The following is a 26,643-nucleotide window of genomic DNA, read 5'->3' on the forward strand; positions in this document are numbered from 1 at the left end:
TCAATTTCATTATTCATCTCAGTATGTTCTTAATGCATTCAGGGAATGGTAAAGAAGCCACCTGTGGCTAATTTAACACCTTCAGATTCCCAGGGTTATAACCAAAGACTATGTAGCATAGTCAGTGGATAGTTCCTGCTGACTCATTCATAGGATGAGTCATTCCACTTCTCATTAAGGTTGAACTTTTCCATTAAAGTTTTATGCACACTTCCCTGTCTAACACCATACATTGTATTGTGGATTAATTTGCACTGGTTCTTTAAGACAAAAACTGACCCCAACCTTTTCCGTTCCTTGTCAGAAAACCCCAGGAGAGAGCTTGCAGGCTGTATGACCTTCCCACACATTACTTAGATATGTGAGGGAGAAGGGAGGCAAATAACATGCAAGTCTGGATATGGAGATCACACTACAGTGTAACTATAAGCAGCACCGGCTGATCCCCTTTAAAAATTATTGCAGAGCTCTTCTATATAAGGGATATTGCTGAGCCTAGGGAGGATTGAGTAACAAAGCCCTCCTATTATCATCTGTGCTTCCCGTTTGAGAATTCAGGAGCAGTATCAACTTCTCGCCCATGTTGTGGTGTGGAGGTGGCTTTCAACTTAGGAAGGCTTGGAAAGAAACTGAAGCCTGTGAGCTGGGTAATGTAGAAACATAGTTAGGCCAATTGAATTTGTCAGGGAGCTGGACTCGGAGGAATTGGGGTTAAAGGTGTCTGACATAAAGGAACTTATTTGTGATGCAGCTGTCACAATTTAAGGGTAATTGCACCTGCATCCTCACCTTCTGTGGTTCACTCCAGGAGTGCCCCATTAGGTCTCCAGCTATCACCTGTCTCAGGGCAGGGACCTTTGTTCTACTATCTTCTAATCTGGGTTTTAAAGTGGCCCAAATCCCTGCCTTCCACTGCAATATCCTCAACAAGCTAGTCTGCCTAAAGGCCAATGCCTGCACTTCGCCTTCTCTTTGTGAACAGTGTATAGACAGCACTTACAAAAAGAAAAGGAGTACTTGTGGCACCTTAGAGACTAACAAATTTATTTGAGCATAAGCTTTTGTGAGCTACAGCTCCCTTCATCGGATGAAGGGAGCTGTAGCTCACAAAAGCTTATGCTCAAATAAATTTGTTAGTCTCTAAGGTGCCACAAGTACTCCTTTTCTTTTTGCGAATACAGACTAACATGGCTGCTACTCTGAAACCAGCACTTACAAGTTACCACAGCTCTTTCTAAGCAAACACATTTATTCTTAAATTCAAAGCAATGCAGAGAAAACAATAGACGCAAACACACAAAATATGCTAGGAGTCACCCATTAGCCTTATGGGGCCCAAACAGGCCAAAGGCTTTCCACCCCTTCCACAAGGGCTGGGGCCCCGCTTCAGCAGAAAGTCCTGCTTTCTGAATCAGAAAGGTGGCCCTGAGTAAGTCTAACTGCAACCTTTTTATGCCAAAAGTCCTTTAATCTGTCAGTCTCTGGAAAATCCAGTTTGAACCAGTATAAGCAAGGGTCTCTGGGGGTGGGGGTACCTCTGTCCAGGTGTTTAAAACCTAAGTGATTCACTTTAATCATCCCCTGCTGTTTTAGTTCCTTGAGGAGCTGTGATAACCCTCCCACATGGAGGTCAACAGTTATACACACAGTCCCTAGCCCACAGTGATACATAAACTTAATACAGTATGTTCCCCCAGGAATACTGTATGCAGTTGCAATATCTGTCTCAGCTATGTTTGTAAGATTTTTAAAGGTATAATTCTTTTACATTGTCATATTATTGCATAGAATGGTGTTAGGCTCAAGCCTACTTCATTTATCGCTACCCCACAAAACAGTAACATACCCTAAAAGTCTCATTTTTCCACCCTGAGCTCCTCAGTGCTGGCAGTAGGAACAATGTTCATTACTCCTGGCCCAGTCCCCACTCAGAAGGCAGCAAAGGCTTGTTTCCATATAATTTCCTAGAGATTTTATACCCAGAGTATCTGCTTAGCCCACAGATTATGGGGAAAATTATCAGGCTCTAGGTTATAATAATCTAATTTGAGCATTTTAACAAGACTTTTTCCAAACAGCTATATCTTTTTATAGTTGAACTGTTCTTTGAGCTGACTTTATTTGTATTGTAGTAGCATGGCGGATGCCTGTCTGAGACCTGGACCCTAATGTACCAGGCAGTGTACAAAAACAGAGACCATTGTTTTGGACCTAAACAATAAATTTGAGATTAGATGTGGTATATAACCATGCTGTGTCAGATCAGCTTAGGCATCCCTGATGAAATGCAAGGCATGGTTGTCAAAATGCAAGTTCAGCATGTTTATGGCAACATTTAAGTTACAAAAACCCAGTATCATGAGCTATTTGTCAAGCTTTTTGTTAGAAGAGTCATTGATTTAAAGGTATGTATACTCCAGGAAATGATTCAGGTGAAGGTCTACTGTGGTTAGTAGTACCCATTGCCTTTTCAGGGGATATTGTTCTTAATCATTATAAATGTAATCAACCATGGACTATGAGTTTCTTAGTACTTCAGGTCTCCCATGAGAAAATGTGCCTCCCTCAGAATTGGGTCCACTGCTCAGCTGCGATGGAGCACCTATTGAGTAGGCAAATGATGCACTTATCTCAAAAACACAGCTGAGTTAACTGTAAACTAGTTAATTTGCCCTTGATGTATGTCAAATATGGCATAGACCTTCACAAGAGATTCCATTATATGGCAAATTTGAGAGCACTCCTTAGTGCATGGTAATGAAGTACCTCCCCTACCATTGTACTGGGAAGGAAAATTTAAATTGTACACTTGTTTTTTCCCCAGAAAGTCTGAAGATTTTAGCTGAAGAATTAGAGCATCTTGGAAGGAAGTGAGGCGCACCATCCTCACATTGATTTATTCTCTCACTGGTATTCAAATCACACACCAGCAACATATGCTGGTCTGCCAAGAAGAATTAAAAGATGTACCGAATTGTGTAAGACAGGAAAGGGTTTTTGTCCCCCTATCCCCCCAAAAATTCTTACCATCTTCAATCACAATAAGTTGTAAACCATGGTTTGTTTTATTTTTAAAAGACAGCTGCCTCAAAATTTCACTTAATTTGAGTTTTAAAAGGATGTGTGTTAGATGTAGTACTTTCTGCCAGTCAGAATGAATGACTGAATGGCTATCACATTTGGAATCGTTCAACAAATTTTTCTTACAGAAAATCCACAAAAAATAAGTCACTTGGTCTTAAACCTTTAATAATAAAAAGGTAAAACAAAACACACTACTGAAAACTTATCAGTAAGAATGAGATTTTAAGTGTTCAAATCCTGAATAGTGCAAATTTCTCTCCCACAACTGATCACTTTGGTTAATATACTTAGAAGTATTGGCAAAACTGAACTTTTGACTTACATTTTTGGCTGCATTATTTCTAACACATACAGATTTAGCTGGTCTTTTAAAATACCTTAAATACTTACTGCTGTCTTGATCAAATATATTTACAGCTCATTGTGCCCTTTAATCACATCTGATTATTCAGGCATTGACATTGGTAACAACAGTTATTTCAACTTAACAGGTTTCTCCAAATAGCACAGTCAGCCATTTTATTGAATGAATTAGCTCAATCCTGATCTCAGGCCTTGCTGCCTTGATCTTGCAAGCACTTATGCACATAAGTTTCTCAGTAGTCCTACTGAGCTTAATTTGACTATCTATAGTTATTCCTATCATAAATATTTGCAGTAAAAGGCCCTTATACCAGTGATATTCCATTGAAGCAAATGGAGTTACTGATTTACACTAAAGCAAGATCAGAATTGGGCTCAGTTTAAGATAGCTTTTGTGCTAATCTTCAAGCTGAAGGCAATTTTACTTTTGTTTACTCCCTTCCCTTCAAATTCAGGATTTTCAAGTCTGCACCAAAGTGTTAATATTTCCCTCAAAAAGGAAATAAAATTACAAACACTGTTATTTAGTCTCAATGTTCCTTTTGCTGATGGCTAAGCCTCTAAACAGATGTCACAGGCTAGATCTGAAGATACAGAAGATTGGAAATGAACAAAAATTGCTTAATACAAAAGGCAAATTCATAAAAGTATACAATATATCATAACCATAAAACTGGAGTATTTCTGAAAGTTTGGGTTCAATGAAGGGACAACAATAAGCTAACTTTGCCAGTTAAATTATTGCTGAATTTTTCCTCCATGCAGCATTGAAATGAATTCAGAACCCTTCTCTTTAATATACCATAAGAAACAATGAATATTGAAGAGAATACAAGGCTCAGATTTTACTGTACATTGCACTTTCATTTTAAGACCTAATACTTGCTATTTAACTCTACTGTGGTCTAAGCTATTAAATGTATACATTGTGCTCACTAGAACTAAATATTTAGAAACACCAAATGTTCAATGTAGTGACATAAGCACTATTTTTTTTTTTACAAGGCAATCACAGATTGCAAGTTTTATAGGGTTGTAAAAAATAAAGTGGTGATCTCTCCAAAAACTGAACAGAGAAGTAACCTAATAACTGCTTCATTTATTAAATAGTAAGTGACAATCCTGGTCTGCGCCTGATTCCATTGAATTCAGTCAAAACTCTTACTGACTAAAGTGGAAGCAAGACTAGGCTCATAATCTGCTCTTTATAGGGCCCAATTCCACTCCCAAGGAAATAAATACAAGTATTTTCATTACCTTTAGTGGAAGATAGGGGTCAAATTCTGAGCACCTGCAATTCCCACTAGTAGCAGTGGGACCGCAAGCGCTCAGCGTATCTGAGGCCCAGATTTAGTAAAATACTAAGGTATATACCCACCTTTAAGCAAGCATACTCACACACTTCAAGTACCTTATTGAATTGGGGCCAGATTTTGGCCAAGATACAGACAGAAGTATTAAACAGACAGATGAACTATAATGAAACTATCAGAATTGGGGCTTTTAGCTGTTTCATGCAGTTTGCGTTAAACAAGATTGTCTAATTCACCTATTGTTCTGAAATGATTTATAGATTCTATACTAAGTTACTTCAAAAATGCAATGCAGCATTACAAGTAAGGGCATGATTCCTTCATACAACTCAAAGCATTGCACTAATGCTTTTAATTTAATTTAGATCGCTTATTTTTAAACAACCCTTTTTAAAAAAAGATTTGGATAAATACTATTCCTATTAAACCATACTTCACCTTTTTTAAGCACCATCAATCTACTTCCTTTGGGCACTGATACAAGAGCTTATAATTAAATTTTAGTTTCAAGGCTTTGAAATATGGCAGCTGCTTCAATAACTGAAATTGGAATCTAGTAATTGGAAAACTGCCACCTAGCCAGAACTGCTGTATGTAACTTGATGTTAAATTCTTCGAGAGAACAGCCAGGCGCAAATGCTTATGCAGTAAATCAAGGTAAGATTTCAAGATAAGCAGTTAATTTCAGTTGGCTATTCCAAAATGGATTAATATTTTTCACAAGTCATTTGTGCAGTGAGCCCATAGAGATTTAGAAAAAATAATCCTCAGTCAAAAACAAGAACACATCTTCTTAATTTTGTTTTCATACTGGCACCATGTCTTTTGCTCCAAGGATCTAATCAGTGTGTGGTTTCTCAGGAATACCCTGTGGTTAAAAAAAAAAGAAAAAGAAGTGATTAATACAGTACACAATATTGCATTCTATTGTTGTGTGACTTACATTATCTAGGGAGGTACACATTACTGTACTAAAGGTTTCCAGTATTTTTAGAAATTATTGAAATAACTTGAACAAATTTGGACCTTTATATTTGTCACTGGCCTGGGAGTTAGAAAACTTGGGTTCTAATCTTAGCTCTGCTACTGATGTGCTGTGTGACCTTGGACAAGGCACTTCACCTCTGTCTTAATTTCTCCCATCTGAAAATGGGAAGGATATTTTCCCGTTGTACAGCAAGTTTCATTAGACCTAAACTATAAGCGCTACATAGTAATGCTTACAAAAATGAGGTTTAATAAGTAGCATTTAGAATAAGCTCCCCCAAAACAATTGTTAAGAATAGATTGTTAATACTTCAGAACTTTGACCAGAGAATAGTCCATCTTAATGAACTCTCATCAGTTTTAATACAGCATTATAGCTAGTTATACAGACCCCAATTTGGGAGAAGTACATCCATCTTTAATTCAGGAAAACCCTTTTGCTTTAACTTTAAGCATGTATTTGCACTTAAATCCCACCAACTTCAACAGTGTTTTCCGGAATTGAGGCCACATATTCCAATCTACAGAAGTAGTGACAACAGAACTATCCATATAGTGAATTGGGTAGAACTGATTTGCTATTAAAGCCTAATAGAATGCACCAAATCTGCTTTAGCTCTCAGTTGTGTTCATTTTTATGAATCTCATTATTCTGATAATAACTGTCTGTGTCAATTGCTCATTGTCAAAACTTATTTGCCGATTTCTGTTTTAACATTGTAGTGTTCTGACACTCTCTCCCATTGTTGTAGACTCTTCCCCAATTTTTTCTTTAAGTCTGCTTACTGTTTTCCAACTTTGGCTTGAAACATAACTTTGTGTCAAGGAAGAATACAACTAATGGCATAGTCAGGTAGTACCATGCAGTAAATCTCACAATAGCAGGGAAACATTATTTAGCATTCTCTGAGAAGTTTATCCTTAGAATCTATGCTCTGGGGTAGCGTCCAAACGTTAACTATATTGAAATGGGTTATGAAACAATCGTACATGACCAAGCTTTCTAGGGGAATGTTTGTACTAGGAAACAATGTAGTTTTCAGGGCAAGTCTTTGTACAAAGATGGAGAAATCCTTGGATATTTTGACATAGCTTGCACTTCACAACTGGTTTGTCTTCAAAGGATTAGCTTGGGGATTCATGTCTAAAACTGACTAGCTGCTGATGCAGTTAAACTGCATATTGATTCCATACACTACATGGCCCTACTGTTGTATGGCCTGCCCACCCAGAACAGTGCAGTCCATGGGAGTTCTAGAACTGCAAGGAACAGAGCTTGTGCCACAAATCTCCAGAAGATATGACAAAAGGACTATTAGTGTGGTCCCCTACTATTTTAGTAAGAGTCCTCGAGGTCATTGTTCTCACAGAATGCAAAGTATTCCCAGACAGTAATCCAGGAAGATTAAAACCTAGGCAGTCTGAAATAGAGAGATCAAGATGCACCTAGAATATCAGTGTTGAAAATGGACATATCCCTGTGAAAGGAACCAAGGTTGGGTTTGCAATTGTTTATAACCTAGTAAGTTTTCCTCTTTAGGGCCAAATTAAATGTATATATTAACAGTATCAAGAGTAAAAGGATTATGCTTCAGATAGAGTACTTTAAGGGGCTTCTATTAGCAGAAACTAAGAGTGATCTCAAAGCACTACTGATTTAAACTATAATAGTCAGAAGTGCTGTACAGCACATCATAAAATTACGCACAAAAAACTATTAATGTTAATATTGCAAAATAAAGCACTCAAATTAGGAAGTGACAAACTTAAGGTTCCCCTTGTGTGTATTCATTATAATAGTCTTTACATGATCACATTCCCCCTCCTCCCCCCCCCCCCCCATCAGAATCTGCTTCATTCAGTGCACAAGACAGATAGTGCTCACTTAGCAGGTAGTGATTCAATATTTCTTTTTATTTTCATCACTCAATGTGTGACCCCAGGCCCTAATTACTGCACATGATCCAAGTCCTTTAAGGAATTCAGAATTCTTCATTTCCTCACAGGCTCTTTTTTTAGTGTTCATCTGAGTGCACCACAAACATTAATAAATTTATCTTTACAACACCCCCATGAGGTGAGAGGGTGGTATGCCCAGTTTATAGATGGGAAACTGAGGCACACAGATTAAGGATTAAATTGACAAAAATATCAACTAATTTAAGTGTCCAACATGACAATTTCCCAGAGTATTTAGCATTTTATAACACCTGACATGTTCAAAACACAGCTCTAGTTGTCTTGAATTGTAGTTGTGAGCACTCAGCACTTCTGCAAGACAGGCCCCAAGTGTCTTAAACTGGGCACCCAGAAAAAAAAAAAAGTAGCTACCTATGAGAAGTTTGGTTTAAGTGACTTGTTTAGTGTTACAAACTCTGTGGCAGATGCTGAAATAGAATCCAATTTCCTAGGGTGACATTCAGCAATCTTAACCAGGAGTACATCCTCATCATGCAGTTCCCTATTTTACACACCTTCCAATTTCCTGCAACAAGTGAGACAAGGGCCCTACAAAGTTATTTTATGGGGAAGTATAAGAAGGTCTCCTATACAAAAGTTACACTAGCACTGAGAAACTCCTGTTGGGGGATAAGATCCCTGCTGTGCTAGGTGCTGTACAAATGAAGATACAATCCCTACCCTAGGAGAGCTCACAATCTTGGTTAGTGACAAGATACAGCAAGAATAAATTCAATGAGTAGAGGTGGACAGAGGATGACTAATGAACATGTTTTAACAGCCTAGCTATGTGCATGAACCCACACTTTTGGGGGGAAAGGGTCCAAATTCAGCCCTGACTAAAGTAGGCGAAATTCCCATTGCACTTGCTTATGCCAGGGATGAATTTGTTCTAGAATGTTGTTTGTTTTAAGTGAGGGATGTCAAGTGGAATGGGTTCCACAGGCTAGACTCTAGCACTGCCCAGCTACCTGCCACATTAAGATGCAATGGTAGGTTCCCTGTAAGGCTGGTAACAGCTAAGTACAAATGCTTCTCAAGGTAAGACTCAGGTAGGAGTTCACAGGCATAACGAGGGCCTACACTATTTTAAGGGTTTAACAACTACTCTTAAGTCAAAAGTGGCTGATTCATAACCACTAGTGCTCAAAATAGAGAGCAAAAGTACCATTTTTTCCCCCAATAAGCAAACAGGGACAGGTGTCTACGGCTGAAAGCCCTATTAAGAGGGAACTATATTATGAAACTTCAGTCATGTGGTCACGTTACTGTTGCAAGGTAATCACAGAACAGAGGCACAGCTTGTGTGCTGAACAAAAGCAGCCAGATTTGCATGCCATGTCCGACATGGGACTTTCAAAGGAAATAGTTTCAGCAAAAGGGAGGAGTCCACTTAATTACAGAAAGAATGTGAAGTTTCACAATAGAAACAACACTCTAGGATACGTTCATTACACAACACAGTCAACCTTTAGTGCGATAAGCCACAGCAGTCAAGTTATGGATATATAGGATGACATGTTCTGCAGTAGGTTATTACGCTTTAAAAGGGCTTAGTGAGAAACAATCTATGTTTGACTGAAACCATATACATTGTTAGTGGGCAGTAAGCATGCTGGAGTTCTTCTGACTCTGATGGTTCCATTACCCCAACCCCATATAAAGGTCAGAGGATCTCTAGAGTTAAACTAGGGTGTGAAGTTAGAAGTCCAGCAGGCGGAACCTTAGGAGCAGCCAAGGCAGAGAAGAGGTTTAAGATGAACTTTGATCTTAGTATTAATTTGTGCCAGTACAACCCAAATCCCAGGAAGGGGACTTGTGTGGGCTCTACATGGTCACAAACTGTCTTAGACAGTGACAGGTACCTATTCACACAGATTTATTTTAAAAATGAATAATTCACCAAGAACAGTTCTACAGTAATGTTTATTTTTCACAACAGAGAGAGGATGAACCAGACAGGGAAACTTATCATGGACTGCAGTAGGGCCTGGAATTCACACCCAGTCATCAGTGGTAGGTTAAAAATCACAGATGCTGTAGATTAGGATTAAGACATACCATTTTTTGTTGTGTAACATCCTAGTTTTTTTTTTTTAAAAAAAACTTTATCTAAACACTCCAGAGGTACCAAGCAAATATAATACATATAGGGTGCATTTTTATTTCTTAGTTCCTTTGCTGTCTAAGCATGGTAGCAATACAAAAATAGAGCCTTTGCCCTCCAACTTTGGTTAGGCAACTAGCTCCAGACATGGCAGGGCTGGTGGCAGCTTCTCTTTGGAAACCATATTATTGCCTAGGTTTAGAGAAATCAGAGGTGGTTGTAGCCTCAGGCTAAGGTGCTTCACCTAGTACCAGGTTGTCACCTCATTTAATTATAACACTACACATGTTAAAAATACTTGTTAAATCTTCTGGAGTCCAGTAATCGGAAAGCTGGAGCTACCTCACAGTGTATGGTCTTCACCTAACAAAACATTCAGTAGACGGGAGAGAAGGGAAGACACTCTTCTACAAGTTAGAGTAATCAGGAAGTGTAGAAAGGTACAGTTCTGACCTCTAGACCAGTGAAGGCTTACATGCCTTGGGCTTGATTCTCCACCATTGCCATGTACCTTTGCTTGCATATAAACTACACAAGTGGGTATAAAAATGCTACCTTTCTGATTTGGTAGAATTTCTCACACACACACACCCCTTTATAAGTGACTAGACAAAGGTGCGATGCAGCAGAGACTCAAGCCCTCACTTTCAATTTTCCTTTGGTCCAGAATGTGAACAGCGAAAGATAGATTTTTAAACTCCCTTATACCTGTGCCTACTCCAATTATTTCAAAATAAGAGCAAGCTTTTACATAAAAGATGTTTAAGCTATTTGCATGCAGTACAGCAATCTGGTTAGTGGAGAAGAGGCCTTATAGTGTCAATGTGTGGCAGTAGATAGTCACATGGGTTGTACACCTCCTCAGGAGGTCACACTGCAGCTTCTATCCAAAACCATGTTTATGAAGGTCATTATATTTCTTCAGACCACAAGAGAGTTGAGAGATTGCAAACAAAGCAACTTTTCTTCCACTGAAAGAACTCTAAAAGTGTACAGCTTTTTGTTTTAAGCAGTGCCAAAAAGCATCTACCACAAGTATTTGTAGGATTTCAAGAGCTTTTAACTGGCTCACTGCCTGGATATAAACTAGAGAACACTGTTACAAAGTAATACCACTTTGTTCAGCTTTAGTTTAAACTACAATATTGTACCATCTCCCATTCTTGTTTACTACAAGGGTGTAAAGTGCCTAGTGAGCCACACAGGATCAGCAGAAGATTGATATCATCCAAAAAGCATCAGAGAAGATCTAGTGGAACAGGTTACATGATTTCATTTTCAGTTCATCCACTTGCATTTTCTTATAAAAACTTTTAGTGATAATGGATTACTCAAAATTGTAATAAGAGCTGGCTGGAAATGGAAATCTCTTCCCATAAGTAAAAAAATGCAATATTTTCAAAGGAAGGAATTTCCAGAAAAATTCTACTTTAGGAAAACTACAATGGAGTTTTCAGCTTGCTGGCTGCCTGCCTAGAAGGGAATAGTGAAATTGAACAATTTCTCCCTGCAGGAAGGGAGTGAAATTGACAAACACTTCCCAGGTGAAAAGAAAAGGAGTACTTGTGGCACCTTAGAGACTAACCAGTTTATTTGAGCATGAGCTTTCGTGAGCTACAGCTCACTTCATCGGATGCATAGCATATTGTGGAAACTGCAGAAGACATTATATACACACAGAGACCATGAAACAAAACTTCCTCCCACCTCACTCCCCCGCTGGCAACAGCTTATCTAAAGTGATCCTCAAGTAGAGCCATTTCCAGCACAAATCCAGGTTTTCTCACCCTTCCCCCCCCGCCCCCACACATACAAACTCACTCTCCTGCTGGCAACAGCCCATCCCCCTTTGAAACCCCTCTTTATAATGTGCATGATAATCAAGGTGGGTCACCTCCAGCACTAATCCAGGTTTTCTCACCCCCCCCTCCCCCCCTTTTTTCCAAAAACCACACACACAAACTCATTCTCCTGCTGGCAACAGCTCATCTTACAATGTGCACAGCAATAATCCAAGTTTAACCAGAACGTCTTGGGGGGGGTTTTGCAGGAAAAAAACAAGGGGAGACAGGCTACCTTGCATAATGACTTAGCCACTCCCAGTCTCTATTCAAGCCCAAATTAATAGTATCCAATTTGCAAATGAATTCCAATTCAGCAGTTTCTCGCTGGAGTCTGGATTTGAAGTTTTTTTGCTTTAAGATAGCGACCCTCATGTCTGATTGCGTGACCAGAGAGATTGAAGTGTTCTCCGACTGGTTTATGAATGTTATAATTCTTGACATCTGATTTGTGTCCATTTATTCTTTTACGTAGAGACTGTCCAGTTTGACCAATGTACATGGCAGAGGGGCATTGCTGGCACATGATGGCATATATCACATTGGTGGATGTGCAGGTGAACGAGCCTCTGATAGTGTGGCTGATGTTGTTAGGCCCTGTGATGGTGTCCCCTGAATAGATATGTGGGCACAGTTGGCAACGGGCTTTGTTGCAAGGATAGGTTCCTGGGCTAGTGGTTCTGTTGTGTGGTATGTGGTTGTTGGTGAGTATTCGCTTCAGGTTGGGGGGCTGTCTGTAGGCAAGAATACTCACCAACAACCACATACCACACAACAGAACCACTAGCCCAGGAACCTATCCTTGCAACAAAGCCCGTTGCCAACTGTGCCCACATATCTATTCAGGGGACACCATCACAGGGCCTAACAACATCAGCCACACTATCAGAGGCTCGTTCACCTGCACATCCACCAATGTGATATATGCCATCATGTGCCAGCAATGCCCCTCTGCCATGTACATTGGTCAAACTGGACAGTCTCTACGTAAAAGAATAAATGGACACAAATCAGATGTCAAGAATTATAACATTCATAAACCAGTCGGAGAACACTTCAATCTCTCTGGTCACGCAATCAGACATGAGGGTCGCTATCTTAAAGCAAAAAAACTTCAAATCCAGACTCCAGCGAGAAACTGCTGAATTGGAATTCATTTGCAAATTGGATACTATTAATTTGGGCTTGAATAGAGACTGGGAGTGGCTAAGTCATTATGCAAGGTAGCCTGTCTCCCCTTGTTTTTTTCCTGCAAAACCCCCCCCAAGACGTTCTGGTTAAACTTGGATTATTGCTGTGCACATTGTAAGATGAGCTGTTGCCAGCAGGAGAATGAGTTTGTGTGTGTGGTTTTTGGAAAAAAGGGGGGGAGGGGGGGTGAGAAAACCTGGATTAGTGCTGGAGGTGACCCACCTTGATTATCATGCGCATTATAAAGAGGGGTTTCAAAGGGAGATGGGCTGTTGCCAGCAGGAGAGTGAGTTTGTATGTGTGTGTGGGGGGGGGGGGGGGGGGGGGGGGAGAAGGGTGAGAAAACCTGGATTTGTGCTGGAAATGGCTCTACTTGAGGATCACTTTAGATAAGCTGTTGCCAGCGGGGGAGTGAGGTGGGAGGAAGTTTTGTTTCATGGTCTCTGTGTGTATATAATGTCTTCTGCAGTTTCCACGATATGCTATGCATCCGATGAAGTGAACTGTAGCTCACGAAAGCTCATGCTCAAATAAACTGGTTAGTCTCTAAGGTGCCACAAGTACTCCTTTTCTTTTTACGAATACAGACTAACACAGCTGTTACTCTGAAACTTCCCAGGTGGACAGCTGTCATTTTAATTTTTCTCAATGGAAAAAGAATTTTTGGGAAAAATTGAAGTTTTCATGCAGAAAGTTTCCATTTTGCAAAAACAGTGTTTTCCAGAGTCATTCTAGTGGAAAATTACCAGCTCTGGTAATGACAGATAGCATTTGTTACAGTAACTCCTCACCAACACATCTGTCAAGTTTTGTCCTTTCTTTCTAGAACTTTAATTTTGGAATTCTTCCTGACAACCTCCCTGATTCTGTAATTAGTCGGCATTGCCAACTAAGTAGTATTACCAGTGTGAAGGGAGAGTCTCCTAAACATATCTGCAGTTTGATCTGCCCCCGCCCCAGATCTGAACAAAGGCAACTAACTTCCTTTATCACAGCTGTTAAATAAAGATGTTGCACAATGCAGCATGAAATAAACACTAACAATATCTGTATAGCCTTTAAGGTGTTGCAACTGGTACTTCCATAATAAAGATCCATTTTGCACTTAAAGCAGTGAGAGAGTTGACAGATCTTTCTGTTTAGGCTTTTGATTTCTTATCACTAGATAACAAATATCACATTCACCCCTTTAGAAACGCTCATTTCTTCTTATCCATCTGAGTTGTGTTCAGCATCATCTTACCCTAACTAAAATATATGCAGAGACAGATTACATTGTTACAGGTTTTTAAAATTGCATTAATGGTCTTGCACATTAAAAAGCAAATTCATGCAAACTTTGATACTGACCGAAAAGTTTGAGAGCATGAACATAGCCATGGGACTCAGGACCAGGTGTCATAAGTGAGTAGCCTCAAAATTCTAAAGGGAAGTGACCTCCACTGTGCTTTATTCTTCCTCTCTTTACTGCAAGACTCCCTCATTAGTTCAGTAACAGACCCTACAGCCCTTTGTACACTAAAGAAATTGATGTTTGACATTGGAGAGAAGGGGTCAAACAATCTCCCTAACCTGGCTTTTCTGCAAATCAGTGTTGAAAACTACTGTCCCAAAGGCATTGATGGGGTCGGTCAAGTTCAGCACCTCAGTAGCAAAGCATACTACAAGGTATGTTGAACTATGACCCTATTCACACCAACAGGACAATAGTTTTCCAGCACTGACTTGGAGAGCTAGGGTAGAAAGGATGAGATAAGAGGCTATTGTGTTACACAAGCTACATACACTAGAGCTTCACTTACTTTTAGTACACACATGCCATTCAACAGCTTCCCCTACTCCTTTACTAAAATCTTGAACATTGAGCCTGACATTTCATGTACTTGAAAGCCCCTGTGCCCTTCTTTTGGGAGAGGTTATACACCTCAATCACATCAGTATTGCAGGGTAGCAGAGAGAGTCAAGTGGAGGAGGCTTTCCAGGATCAGAGAATTATGGCTAAGGAGACAGAAGCCAAATCAATGCAGTATTAATTAGGACTATCCATCAATGTCAGAACACATTTGACAAGCAGGTTTTAAGCTGATGTGCAAGCCATAGGCAAGACAAAATGTCTTAACTGTTAAATAGTGCTGTAAAGAAAGCAAGTTTCTACTAGATCTATTTAAGAACTAAGTATATGAGGCTATTATCCAGCATGTACAATCACCTCATGTGTGAAATTACAGTTATGCAGGAGTAGGCCCTGAACTACATGTTTGTGAGGAGAAAGACACCATGTATTTTCATAGTAGGATGAAGATAAAGCTATATAGGGCAACATTTTTATGAAAAACTGAATTTTCTCTCTTTTTTTAAAAAAGCAGGTTTCCCTCCCCAGTGTCTTTCTACCTTCTACCCTCCCCACAACTTCTAGTCTCTAAGTGTTAAGACAGTCAGCGGAGGGGCATCAGAATCTCTCCTATGGTCCTGCACTTCACAATACTAAGATTCCAATCAGGCCTATGACACCCAGTATGATTCAAATTGCCACTGGAAGAACTCAGATTAGGAGAAAGAGCCTAGTCCTAATGAATACTATAGAATTCCATCCCAGTGACAACATGCCAGATTTCTATGCTCAAGTTTCAGTCCTTGGGAGGAGGTTCTATAAGGCTTACTAGTCAGTTCATGAATCATGTCCTCACAGGCAGTCTCCCTGGACAAACATCTATGAAGGACGCTTCCCTTTTGAATACCCAAATACTAATTATACAACAGTTACCATAGCCAGTTGTCTTCCTATGTTTCCTACAGTCACGCCTCCTGAGAAAAATATACATGGTAGCCAAGAACGGATGTAAAGAAAATCCGGCGATGTATACCTAAAGTAAAAAATTAGTCAATTAGAAAACAAAGACATTACATTTCCATTACATAGAAGCATAATAGTCCCATAGTCTTGTACAGAAGCATAACAGTAATGCAAAGAATTCCCCCCCACCCACATAAAAAAAAAGTAGTGACAGGAGGAAATAATCCTCATCTTTCTTAAAAAAGCCCTATGTTGGGTTAAGGCCGCTTCCAGCCAAAGAAGGTTAGCAATCCCCTCCCTCTGGAGCCAGTCAATGGCACTTCAGAGTCAGTGGGGGGAGGGCGGGGAAGAGGGAGAGAGGACTGAGCTTATTTTTAGTACAATCTTCTCCAAGAGTTCACAATCAAGACTGATCCTCTATGGCAGCATGCTGCAATGCCACTGTCTTATGTCCCAATATGGTTGGCCTTGCCTTTGTTTTAGGAATAGTGCATTACACTTGTTTATATTCTTTAGGTTTCAAAGTTCAATATTTTGCTTTATATCTGAAGTTATTGTAATTTTCATATTTTACAAAAAAGTGAATTCTCTAGAAGTCAGGTGAGTTCAAGTCTTAAATGTGTATACTTACTGATAAACACCATTATATACAAGAAACTGAGTGATTAGAGTGGCTAGAAAGGCTATTGTAATTCCAAGACCAAGACCACTTCTTGAACGATCAAATGTCCACCAAAGACCCAATGACAATGCTGCTAGAGTCAAGGAGAGCTGAACGTTATTTGCAAAATCCAGTTTCTGATAAGAAAGTTAAGGACAATTCCTTAAAGACTTTAGCTACAGAAAAAGGTTTCAGACAAAACTTTAATACCTCACGTAGACATCAAGAAATGGAAGTTGACAGTTTAAGAATGATCACGAATTCTGGATGCCCAACGAGAGACCTTGGAGCTCATTTTCAGAGAGCCTATTGACTTTTAGTTGGAGTTGTGAGCACTTAACCATGAAGATCAGGCCAAGGCTGCTCATACCAAGTACCCAAAGATTAAGGAATCCCAATTTTTAAAGTTTTGGCCTATAAAACCAAGACTTTCCCGCCTTTCTGTGGATTTAAGTTTTCTGCAGGAATAGTAGCTATTCTAAGAATTTCAGTACAATAAGCATCCAGCCAGGATAGTAACTACTAGTAACTTCTGAGATTGCTGTTTGCATGGGTGAGAAACCCATCTTAATTGACCATTTTAGTAGCAAAAAGGTCATATTTTTAAGTTTAACTGTTGCCTCAGTTCAGTTGGCATGAACTCGAATTACAATTCTGAGAGAATAGCATGTGATCCATTTTAAAAATACGTATTTAGTAATAAGTATCCATTCTTCAACTGTTGTGTAAGCTATGACCATGTCTCTCCTATTAGCATTAAGTCTTACCTCTGTAAATCACTCGAGCATGAATGGGAAGAAAGATTCTTAAGACAAACTTGCTACTGTGGTTCATCATCAACATTTAAATAAACATGCAAAAAGGTAAACTAGTTCAAGGATACAGCACTTGCATGGTTAATACCAACAAAAACTGCTATACATCGCATTACACTGGCCCATTCTCTCTTGAATTTGTGTGGTTCTCCAAGATGGCTGTCAATACAGGGATACAGCAGGCCAACAACAGCTGTAAAAAATGAAATAGAGACAGCTTGTACATAAAAAGAAAAGGAGTACTTGTGGCACCTTAGAGACTAACCAATTTATTTGAGCATGAGCTTTCGTGAGCTACAGCTCACTGCATCCGATGTCACAAGTACTCCTTTTCTTTTTGCGAATACAGACTAACACGGCTGTTACTCTGAAGCTTGTACATAGAATTTATACAATATTTCAATATTAGTCTAGCAAATAAATGCATGGCAAAGCCTTTTAAGCAGTTAGGCTCATCACTTTATATGTAGGGCCCTACTAAATTCTTGGTTGCTAAAAACACATCATGGACAGTGAAATCTGGTCTCCCCTGTGAAATCTATAGTGTAAAAGTACACAGCACTTAAACTGGGAGGCCTGACCCAAAATAGAGTCACAAGGCTATTATAAGGAGGGGGGCGTGTCACGGTATTGCCACCTTACTTCTGTGCTACCTTCAGAGCTGGGCACCCAGACAGCTGCTTTGTGGCTGCCCAGCTCTGAAGCCAGCACAGAAGTAAGGTTGACACAGTAGAGAAGACAAGTCCATAGAGTCAAGGGACTTCCTTCTCCCAAGAGTAACAGTTCATACTCGCTTTGTAACAGTTTATACTCACTTTGTATCTATTTGGCTGGATACCTGTTACATAACAGTCAACAAATGACATTATCAAAAATTTAAATTAAAGTGAAGAGTAGAATATTTCTTTCCTTTCAAGAATCCAGTATAGCCAAGACACCCTCCAGTGACAACTGAATAGGCATGACTCAGTTACAGGCATCTTACATTTGGGGCTGATCCAAAGTCCACTGAAGTCAATAGACTTTGGATCAGGACCATAAATACCTGCCTGAACTTAAACCATGGGTAGAGGAACTCTCCCTCATCTAGCTATAAAAAAAAATTTCAGGATTGTCACTCTGAAGCCTTGAATGTCTGAGTCAGTGTGAAGTGATGGAAACAGCTACAAGCATGGGTTTTGATGTATGTGTTTAGAATATAACCAGGTTCGGTCATCACTGGGATTCATGATCTGTTACTATCCACTTTTTAAGTTCTCACCCATTTTGACTTTAACAATTACACCCATGCAACAGCAGGGCCTTTCAGCTACATCTATCCAGCAGTACTAGACCACTGACAGAAGTAACAACCAATTGCCACCCTTATTGTACACCTAATTTACAAACAATAATTTGTTATGAGTCAGTGATACGAGGGAGCCTGCGTAAAATGGATTACTTGGTCCAACTGCCACAATTCTTCAAAAAGTTGATTTGCCACCTATACAACTCAAATGCCCCAATGCAAAGCACACCTGCAAACAGATCAATGTAACCACCCACACAAGATTCCAAGATTGAAAGCCTGTGACAGAGTGACAAATACTAATTGGATTAGAATGGCCCATTTCTACTCCCCTTCAAAGCAAAGAAATTGTGGGAGCAAACAACTTATTTAGTTTTAAGAGAGCTGGACAAATTTATGAGTGCAATTGTATGACCAGGTTGCTTGTGATGGGAGGGAACAAGTCTCAACAGCACTGGGGCTCACTTCTAGTTTGTCTTATCTTCTTCCTAAAGAACATGCTTCAGCATTCCAGCCTGCCACCTGCAAGGATCAGGAAGTGACACCCCCTCACCCCACAACCCCAAATGTATTCTGGGGGGGGTTTGTTTGTTTTAAATCTCCTTCCTCTGAAGCATCAGGGATGGTCACAGCTGGAGATGGGACATTGGATGGTATAGGCCAGGGCTCTAAGGTGGCAGAGCATCCTCTGATCAGAAAGCACAAAACTCAATGAAAGCTTACAATCTAGTCCTGCTGAAGAAAACTTCTGGTCTATCAGTGATGATGATGCGCTCAGCTATATACACTTACTCACCAAGACAAATGCTCTGTTTAAAAAAAAACCTTGCATTTTCAGAGGGTTCTTACAAGAATGATAAGATTGTGAGATTATACCTGGCCAGAGTTGGAAAATAAAGTTGTATGTAATCTGGTATAATTGTTATCCTCATATTAGATTTAAAGATTGATTGAAAGGTATGTTTTTAAGAAGGAAATTTTCTTGTCAATATTGCAAATAATGCTTTACTTGGATTATTAAAACAATTCTAAAGAGCATAGTTCCTTTTCACGGGTTACGGTGTTTTCAGTGTTTCCAGCTTCCACAAGCCAGAGTCTACAGATTTTCACTCTTACTTTAATGCACTAGCACAATGCTATAACATTTGGCTTGCAGATGCTACATGGGAAGGTTTAAGATTTTTCTTCTATTTGTGTTTTAAAAAAAGTCATGGGAACATCTCTTGGTTTTATTTATTTGTTTTTAATTTGACCTGCCATCTTCCTCCCCATCCTTTCCCCAGTGCCATCTGTATATACTAGATGTACGGTAAAAGCAGGACTTAGATTATTAGCACCAATACTGCAGTCAGCTGCCCATTTTTGTTCCAATTAAACAGCAAAATGGCCTCTTATTTTCATTGTGTGTTTTGTTACAAATTGTGCTGTAGCTTGCAAGAACTCAGTTTCTGGTGGTTACTTGTGGCTGCTGGCAGTAGCACTGCTTCAGGCAGAGAACAGGGAAGGCAGCCAGAAAGGCTTCCCTCATTCCCCACTGACATGTGACTTCCTTGTTTTCGATTCTCTGTCTGTGGCATGTTCACTCAGGCAGCCAATAGTAACTGAACCTTGCGACTCACCAGTTTCAGGGGGAACCAATCATACAGCAAGCAGTAATGAGAGCCATGCCCGCTGCTGCACTAGGTCCAAGCACTGTTCACAGTCCTGCCAGACAACAGGACACCCAGGATATACCCCAATACTCTGCAACAAGTGGAGAGCGCTTCTCTAGGCTACCAGGAGAAAAACCATATACTCCACATCCTGCAGAAATCACCTAAGCCCTAAAGAGCTGTCTGTAGAGAGGTATCCAATTCCCCCAGAACACATCACTGCTGAAATATTGGCCAGCTGAATAGAGTATTCATACCTCAAGTACACATCAAGGCAGTTTGAAAGAGAAGCACATCACCTTTGTAAAGGGTGTGCTTAGGCTCAGGAAGCACTTTGTGCCAGATATGAAATTAGTTTTCTCCTGGATGTGGGAGAAAGCTGGACCAAGTCTATTTCTCCCCCAAGCCCAGATGTCATGCCAACTACATACACATGAAGTGTGGCCACTGCCAAACCCCAGAACATACAGGCCACAGACCCCCACAGTGCCAGTGCCTTCTCTCTCACATTGCAGCTGACCAAGCCACCTATAGGGACTCACCTGCAGCTGTCCCACAGCAAGGGGGCACCCACCAGGCAGAGGAGAAGATAGTGGCAATGACTTCCTCAGGGAATAGGGTCACATTCCTCTGGATCTGCAGTAAGTTCAACACCAGTGCCATGAAAGCACCCACAGCAAAGAGCACCAAGCTCCGTTGCACCAGGTGTTGGTTCAAGTTCAGGCTGTTGGTGCTGCTGCTACTGAGACTGGAAGTGCTAGGGGTCCGTGTTCCATGACCCACCAAAGTCAGTGGGGAGCTTGAGACCGAAGAGCTCAGCATCTCGCCCACCTTGGCAGCCAGTCCAACAGCAGTTTTCCCCAGTTGGTTTTTATGCCTTCCCCTAGCAGCGCAGGAACAACTCCAGGTGCAATTCTCTAATCTGGGCATTGGCTTCACCATCAGGATCCTAACACACACACACACACAGAGAAGAGTGCCTATTAGTGCCCCAAAGCCTAAATCCTCTACACTTGTGTGCATGTGTACACATGTACACACACGCAATAATACTTTGCATATCTATGGCACCTACTATTTGAGGAGCTCAAATTAATTTAGATCCCCAACACCCACAGACTCTATTTACAGCTAGAGAATAAAACACTGAAGTCAAATGACTTGCCAAAAGTCATAGAAAGACTGTGGCAGGGCCAAGAACAGGCCAGATGGTGCAGCCACTTCTCTGCAGTTGAATCCATCACATGTCACACACGGGGAGGGGGATGCGGGGAGAGACTCTCAGGGCACCTCAGACAATAAGGTCAAGGGCGCTACACCCGGCTGGGCAGGGGAACAGGCAGCGTTGGGGCAGCCTGGTGTAGACCCCGGCCCCCGACTCTCAGCCCTCGGGGCCCCAGGATGACAAGCTACCCCCAGGCCCCTCCCCAGCCCAGTGGGGTGCGAGGGGCCAAGCGCCCAGGCCGGAATGGGCTGACCCGCCTCCAGGCGGCATCCCCGGGAGAGCGGGGTCCGCAAGCAGGCGGGCGCGGCCGGATGACCCAAGCCCCCCTAGGCGCAGGCAGCGCAGCCCCTTGCAGGGGACGCGGGCAGCACGTGCCGCGAAGGGCAAGAGCCGCAGGACAGTGCCCGCGACTAGGGGGCTCCGGCGCTACCCCGGCAGGCCCTTCCCTCCTCCATCGGACAAGGAGCCGCGCTGGGGGCGGGAGGGGGGACAAGACAGCCCCCCCCATTTCCTAGCTCCAGTGCCAGGGCGGAGGGGCACTGCGCACCGCGGCTGTCGGGTCGCCTACCTGCCCCGGCTGGGCTCCCACCTGCGGGGGCGCTGCTCGACTCCCTCCCGGTCCCGTCCCGTCCGGCCGCCGCAGCGGGCTGGGGAAAGGTTTATAAGCCGCGAGCCTCGATGTCACGTTACCCGCTCCCGACCTACCCCGGAGGCAGAGGGAGAGCCGGCCCCCGCCCTCACCCCCGCCCCTCCCCTCGGAACGGTGGCGGGAGGGAGCCTCCGCGCGGCGCCGGGAACAACATTCAGTCTGGTGAGGCTCGGCGGCCAATGGGAGCCAGGCAGCCCATATGACGTGCGGGACACACCACCCGCCTTCCGTTTCGGCTGACAGCTGCGCAGCGTCGGGGCTGCTGGGTGGCGCGCGAGCGGGCGGAGAGGGCGCGCGGCTGGGCTGGGCGGGGCAGGGAGAGGGCGAGCTGGTGTGCGCCGGTGGTGGTGAGCAGCAGCAGGGAACAACCCCCAGCGGCTTCTGATATTGCCCCAACTCCAGTCTCCATGCGCCTGTGCAAGGGGGCATGGTGCAGTCTGCCCCCATGCACAGCAGATCTGCCCCAGTTCCCCTAGGAGCTATGGTCTGTGTTATGCCGGAGGTCAGAGTAGATAGATACTCACAATGGTCTCTTCTGGTCTTAAAATCCCAGGGCATGAGCATCACAGGATCCTGGTTCCAGCTTGAGCGTGGCAATTTTTGGCCTTGAGCTTCCACACTGGATTACCTAAAAAATAAGGAAGCGTCGCTCCTCGCCCTTCTTTGAAGAAATCTGGATCATGATGTGTCCAGTCCAATAGCACTGAAAAACACATACGTGATTCCTGCCCCTTTTTGACCCTAATCCCCCAAATTCTACTGACAAATCTGTGTGCAGTGCATAGAACTTTTCAAAAAGGTCTAAGGGATTTAGACATCTTCCATTAAAATGGGTTTTAAATTAACGAATATATGTCAAAATTCACTAGGCAGCTTTGATAATTTCAGTCAAATGCTGAGCTGCTAAAGCCACATCTATAATGTGATCATCCACATCTGCTAGGCCAGTTCCATGGCAGAATTTCAATGTAGAGCTGTGCAATTTGCTTGTATCTGAAAACATTAAGATGTCAGATCTGGGTTATCTGGATACTGATTCATCTGATGTAAAAGAATGGCTACAACTTATCTATCTAGAAGGCAAAATTATGGGAATCTATGGGAGGGTCCCTTCCTCTAGGACACTCGTTGGGCAGTTAGTACCCTAGTTCAGGGGCGAGAAACGGTGCCCTGAACTCTCCCCAAGAAGAGAGAGTGCGAGACCCATCAAAGTAGTGCCGGCAGTTTGCCACAAGTGGCATGATATTTTCTGTTTTGTTATCTGTCCCCTTCCTAATGGTTCCTAGCATTCTGTTAGCCACTGCACATTGAGCAGATGTTTTCAGAGAACTATTCACCATGACTCCAAGATCTCTTTCTTGAATGATAACAGCTAATTTAGATCCCATCTTTTTGGGTGTATTGTTAAGATTATGTTTTCCAATGTGTATTAGTTGAAATTCACTGTTGATAAATGCAATCTGCCAATTTGTTGCCCAGTCACCCAGTTTTGTGAGATCCCTTTGTAACTCTTGGGACTTAATTATCTTGAGTAGTTTAGTATCATCTGCAAACTGTGCCACCTCACTGTGTATCCCTCTCCAGATCATTTATCAATATATTGAATAGTACTGTTCCCAGTACAGATCCTTGGAGGACTCAGCTATTTACTCTCTGTTCTGTCTACTGCGAAAACCGACAGTTTATTCCAAAGGGTTGTTTCCTGTCTTTTAACCAGTTACTGATCTGGGAGAAGATCTTCCCTCTTATCCCATGATTGCTTATTTTGCTTAAGAGTCTTTAGTGAGGGATTCAGAGTAACAGCCATGTGTTAGTCTGTATTCACAAAAAGAAAAGGAGTACTTGTGGCACCTTAGAGACTAACCAATTTATTTGAGCATGAGCTGTAGCTCACGAAAGCTCATGCTCAAATAAATTGGTTAGTCTCTAAGGTGCCACAAGTACTCCTTTTCTTTTAGTGAGGGACCTTTTCAAAGGCTTTCTGAAAGTTTGAATACACTATATCAACTGGATCACCCTTGTCCCATGTTTGTTGAGCCCCTCAAAGAATTCTAAGAGATTGGTGAGGCATGATTTCCCTTTACAAAAGCCATGTTGACTCTTCCCCAACGTATTGTGATCATAGATGTGACTGATAATTCTGTTCTTCACTATAGTTTAAACCAATTTGCCTGTTACTGAAGTTAGCCTTACCAGCCTGTAGCTGCCAGGATTGCTTTTGGAGCGTTTAAAAAAAAAACAATAGCATCACATTGGCTATCTGCCAGTCATCGGAGGCTGATTTAAGCTATAGGTTACATACCATAGTAGTAGTTCTTCAGTTTTGTATTTGAATTCCTTTAGAACTCTTGGATGAACACCATCTGATCCTGATGACTTACTATTATTTAGTTTATCAATTTTTTTCCAAACCTCCTCTATTGACACCTCAATCTGGGTCAGTTCCTCAGATTTGTCACCTAAAAAGAATGGCTCAGGTGTGGGAATCTCCCTCACAGCCTCTGCAGTGAATGCAAATAATTCATTTAGCTTCTCCACAACATCCCTGTCTTCCTTTAATGCTCTGTTAGCACCTTGATCATCCAGTGGCCCCACTTTGGCAAGTTTCCTGCATCTGATGTGCTTAAAAAAATTTGCTGTTAGCTTTTTTGTGTCTTTTGCTAGTTGATCTTTGAATTCTTTTTTGGCCTGCCTAATTATGCTTTTACACTTGACTTGCTAGAATTTATGATTCTTTCTATATGTTGATTAGGTGGGGAAATTGGCCAAGTTCTTTTCTGCAGCCTTTATTTCTGAACTTCCTGTACACAATGAATTATTTAAAGAACTGTAAATGTTGGGTTTCTACTGATGTTTTTTCCCAACAATGTAATCATTTGTTAAGATGGGCCTCCTATAATATAATGGGTTGGATTATTATTTGTAGCAGTAGTTTTTCTGAGGGGTTGTATCCGTGTAGGCATTTATGCTGCAGAACTGTTCCTTGTAATGCTTTTATAGCCAGTCTGAAGCACTCTGATATGTTTATTGCTAGGCCAGGTTATATGTAATTTAGAGTGTGTTCAACCTTCATTATACAATTTTACTTTGTTTTGGTTGATTTGGGGCTTTCTTGAAACATCATGAAAGTGTCACTACAATACAGTGTTGTAGAAAACAGCAGTACATCATAATGGTAAAAAGGGAATAATGCAATGTAGTCAAAAATGGCAGCACAACAGATTGTGGCAGCGTGGTGGGAAAATTACACTGAGTGTGCCCAAATCATTTTTGAAATAGTAGCATGGAATCACCCAGGTAAAAATTAGGATGATTCCACAAAATATGGGGCTAGTGGCGATATGCAGCAACGGTAACAAATTCTAAAGAGAGTCCCTTCTAGCACTGAATAAGGATTTTTATCAGAATAAATGGGAAACTTTCACAGGAACTGGACCATTAATATTGAACTCACCTGTCAGAAGAAATAAGAATGACCACTAACCTTGTTACATTCAGAGCTGAATGCAAAATCTATCTCTGCCCAAGCATTTCCATAATAGTACCCTCTAGCTTAAAGATTAATTTAAAAAAACCTCTAAGCCTGCAGAGAAGGAAAAGCAAGTGAGCGATAGCATTACCAACTTTTAACTCAGAGAAGATGCTCAAATATTACAATTATGAGGCCACATAACAACGTGGAAAGACAGGATAATGAAAACATTATTATTCCTGAAGCAGTTTTCTCTTTCTGCTTCACCCCCTCTTAATCAATCATGCTCTAAGGACTGTAGGTGGGTTTGTCTTAGCCTGTCTTTTTCTCTATTTATTTTTAGACCAGCAGCCTTCAGGATTTGTTTTAACCCTATCTAAAGTTCTTCCTCTAACTTTTCATAAACTAAAATGTCATCTTGAGAAACTTCCACTCTCTCCCTTGTAGAATCTAGCTTATTTTTCCTTTGAATGATTTGTGACGCAGGTTGTGATATTGAATGGGAGGTGACCAAAGCAATATCTTGTTAGTGGTTTGGTTTAGATTGTCAGTGTAAAAAGACATCAGATAATTTGGCTCAGTTTATTGAAAATAGATAAATCAACAAAATCAGAGATGTTCATACATTATCAAATATGGAGAACTGGCTTGTGGCAATTTCAGTCTGTTCCAAAGTATGAACCCAATTCTGGTTATATGTATATTCCACTAGTTTATGAAATCTAGAAAACTAATACACCTTTCTCCCCTTTTCTTATCTAGTTTCACTCCGATTTTTCAGAGTACAGAGACATCTGCACTAACCATACACAATAACATTCCAGATATTAATTAGGGTTACCTTATTTCCCTATGCTGAATACGGAACACCTGGTAAAATTACTCGAATTCAAGCAAGTTCAACGGCAGTCAATCAGAACTGTGCAGTACAAATGTTCAAATTGACTGAGCCCCTGTTAAAAAGAAATACTGTGTTTATTATAACATTAATAATTAAAAAATTATAAGTATATACTCACAAGTAAGTGGTTACTGCTCTTTAGAAATGCCTGCCCTGTCCATCTTTCTGTTCTCCACAGTGCGATGCTTCTTGTGGACTGTATTTGTCACTTGAAGCAATTTTTTGAAGGTTCTGCTTGTCTTTCAGCAGCTTGTCATAGAACGCAGTACAGTCCAGGTCAAAATTCACTCACACAAACAAAATAGCCTTCAAAGTAGAAACACTGACCATTACTGAAAGGA

At 41.2% G+C, this 26,643-nt stretch overlaps 1 protein-coding gene across 4 annotated transcripts; it reads right to left on the reverse strand.

The window, feature by feature from the left end:
* Positions 1-3,228: 3,228 nt before the first annotated feature.
* On the reverse strand, positions 3,229-22,110 carry INSIG1 (insulin induced gene 1). 4 transcript variants are annotated; one of them, XM_037891086.2, is made up of 6 exons: positions 21,870-22,110; positions 20,598-21,004; positions 17,184-17,308; positions 16,271-16,437; positions 15,610-15,709; positions 3,229-5,628 (listed from the first exon to the last, which is right to left on the reverse strand). In XM_037891086.2, exons 2-6 carry the CDS (start codon positions 20,995-20,997, stop codon positions 5,599-5,601), a joined length of 822 nt encoding a protein of 273 aa, XP_037747014.1. In that variant the 5' UTR covers positions 20,998-21,004; positions 21,870-22,110; the 3' UTR covers positions 3,229-5,598. The 4 variants fall into 4 exon arrangements, with proteins under 4 accessions (XP_037747014.1, XP_037747013.1, XP_043397496.1 ...); XM_037891085.2 differs by having other exon boundaries at positions 21,849-22,105; XM_043541561.1 differs by having other exon boundaries at positions 20,598-21,006; positions 21,877-22,005.
* Between the last annotated feature and the right edge of the window lie 4,533 nt (positions 22,111-26,643).

This window comes from Chelonia mydas, chromosome 2 (genome assembly GCF_015237465.2).
Source record: "Chelonia mydas isolate rCheMyd1 chromosome 2, rCheMyd1.pri.v2, whole genome shotgun sequence".
NCBI classification, from domain to species: domain Eukaryota; kingdom Metazoa; phylum Chordata; order Testudines; family Cheloniidae; genus Chelonia; species Chelonia mydas.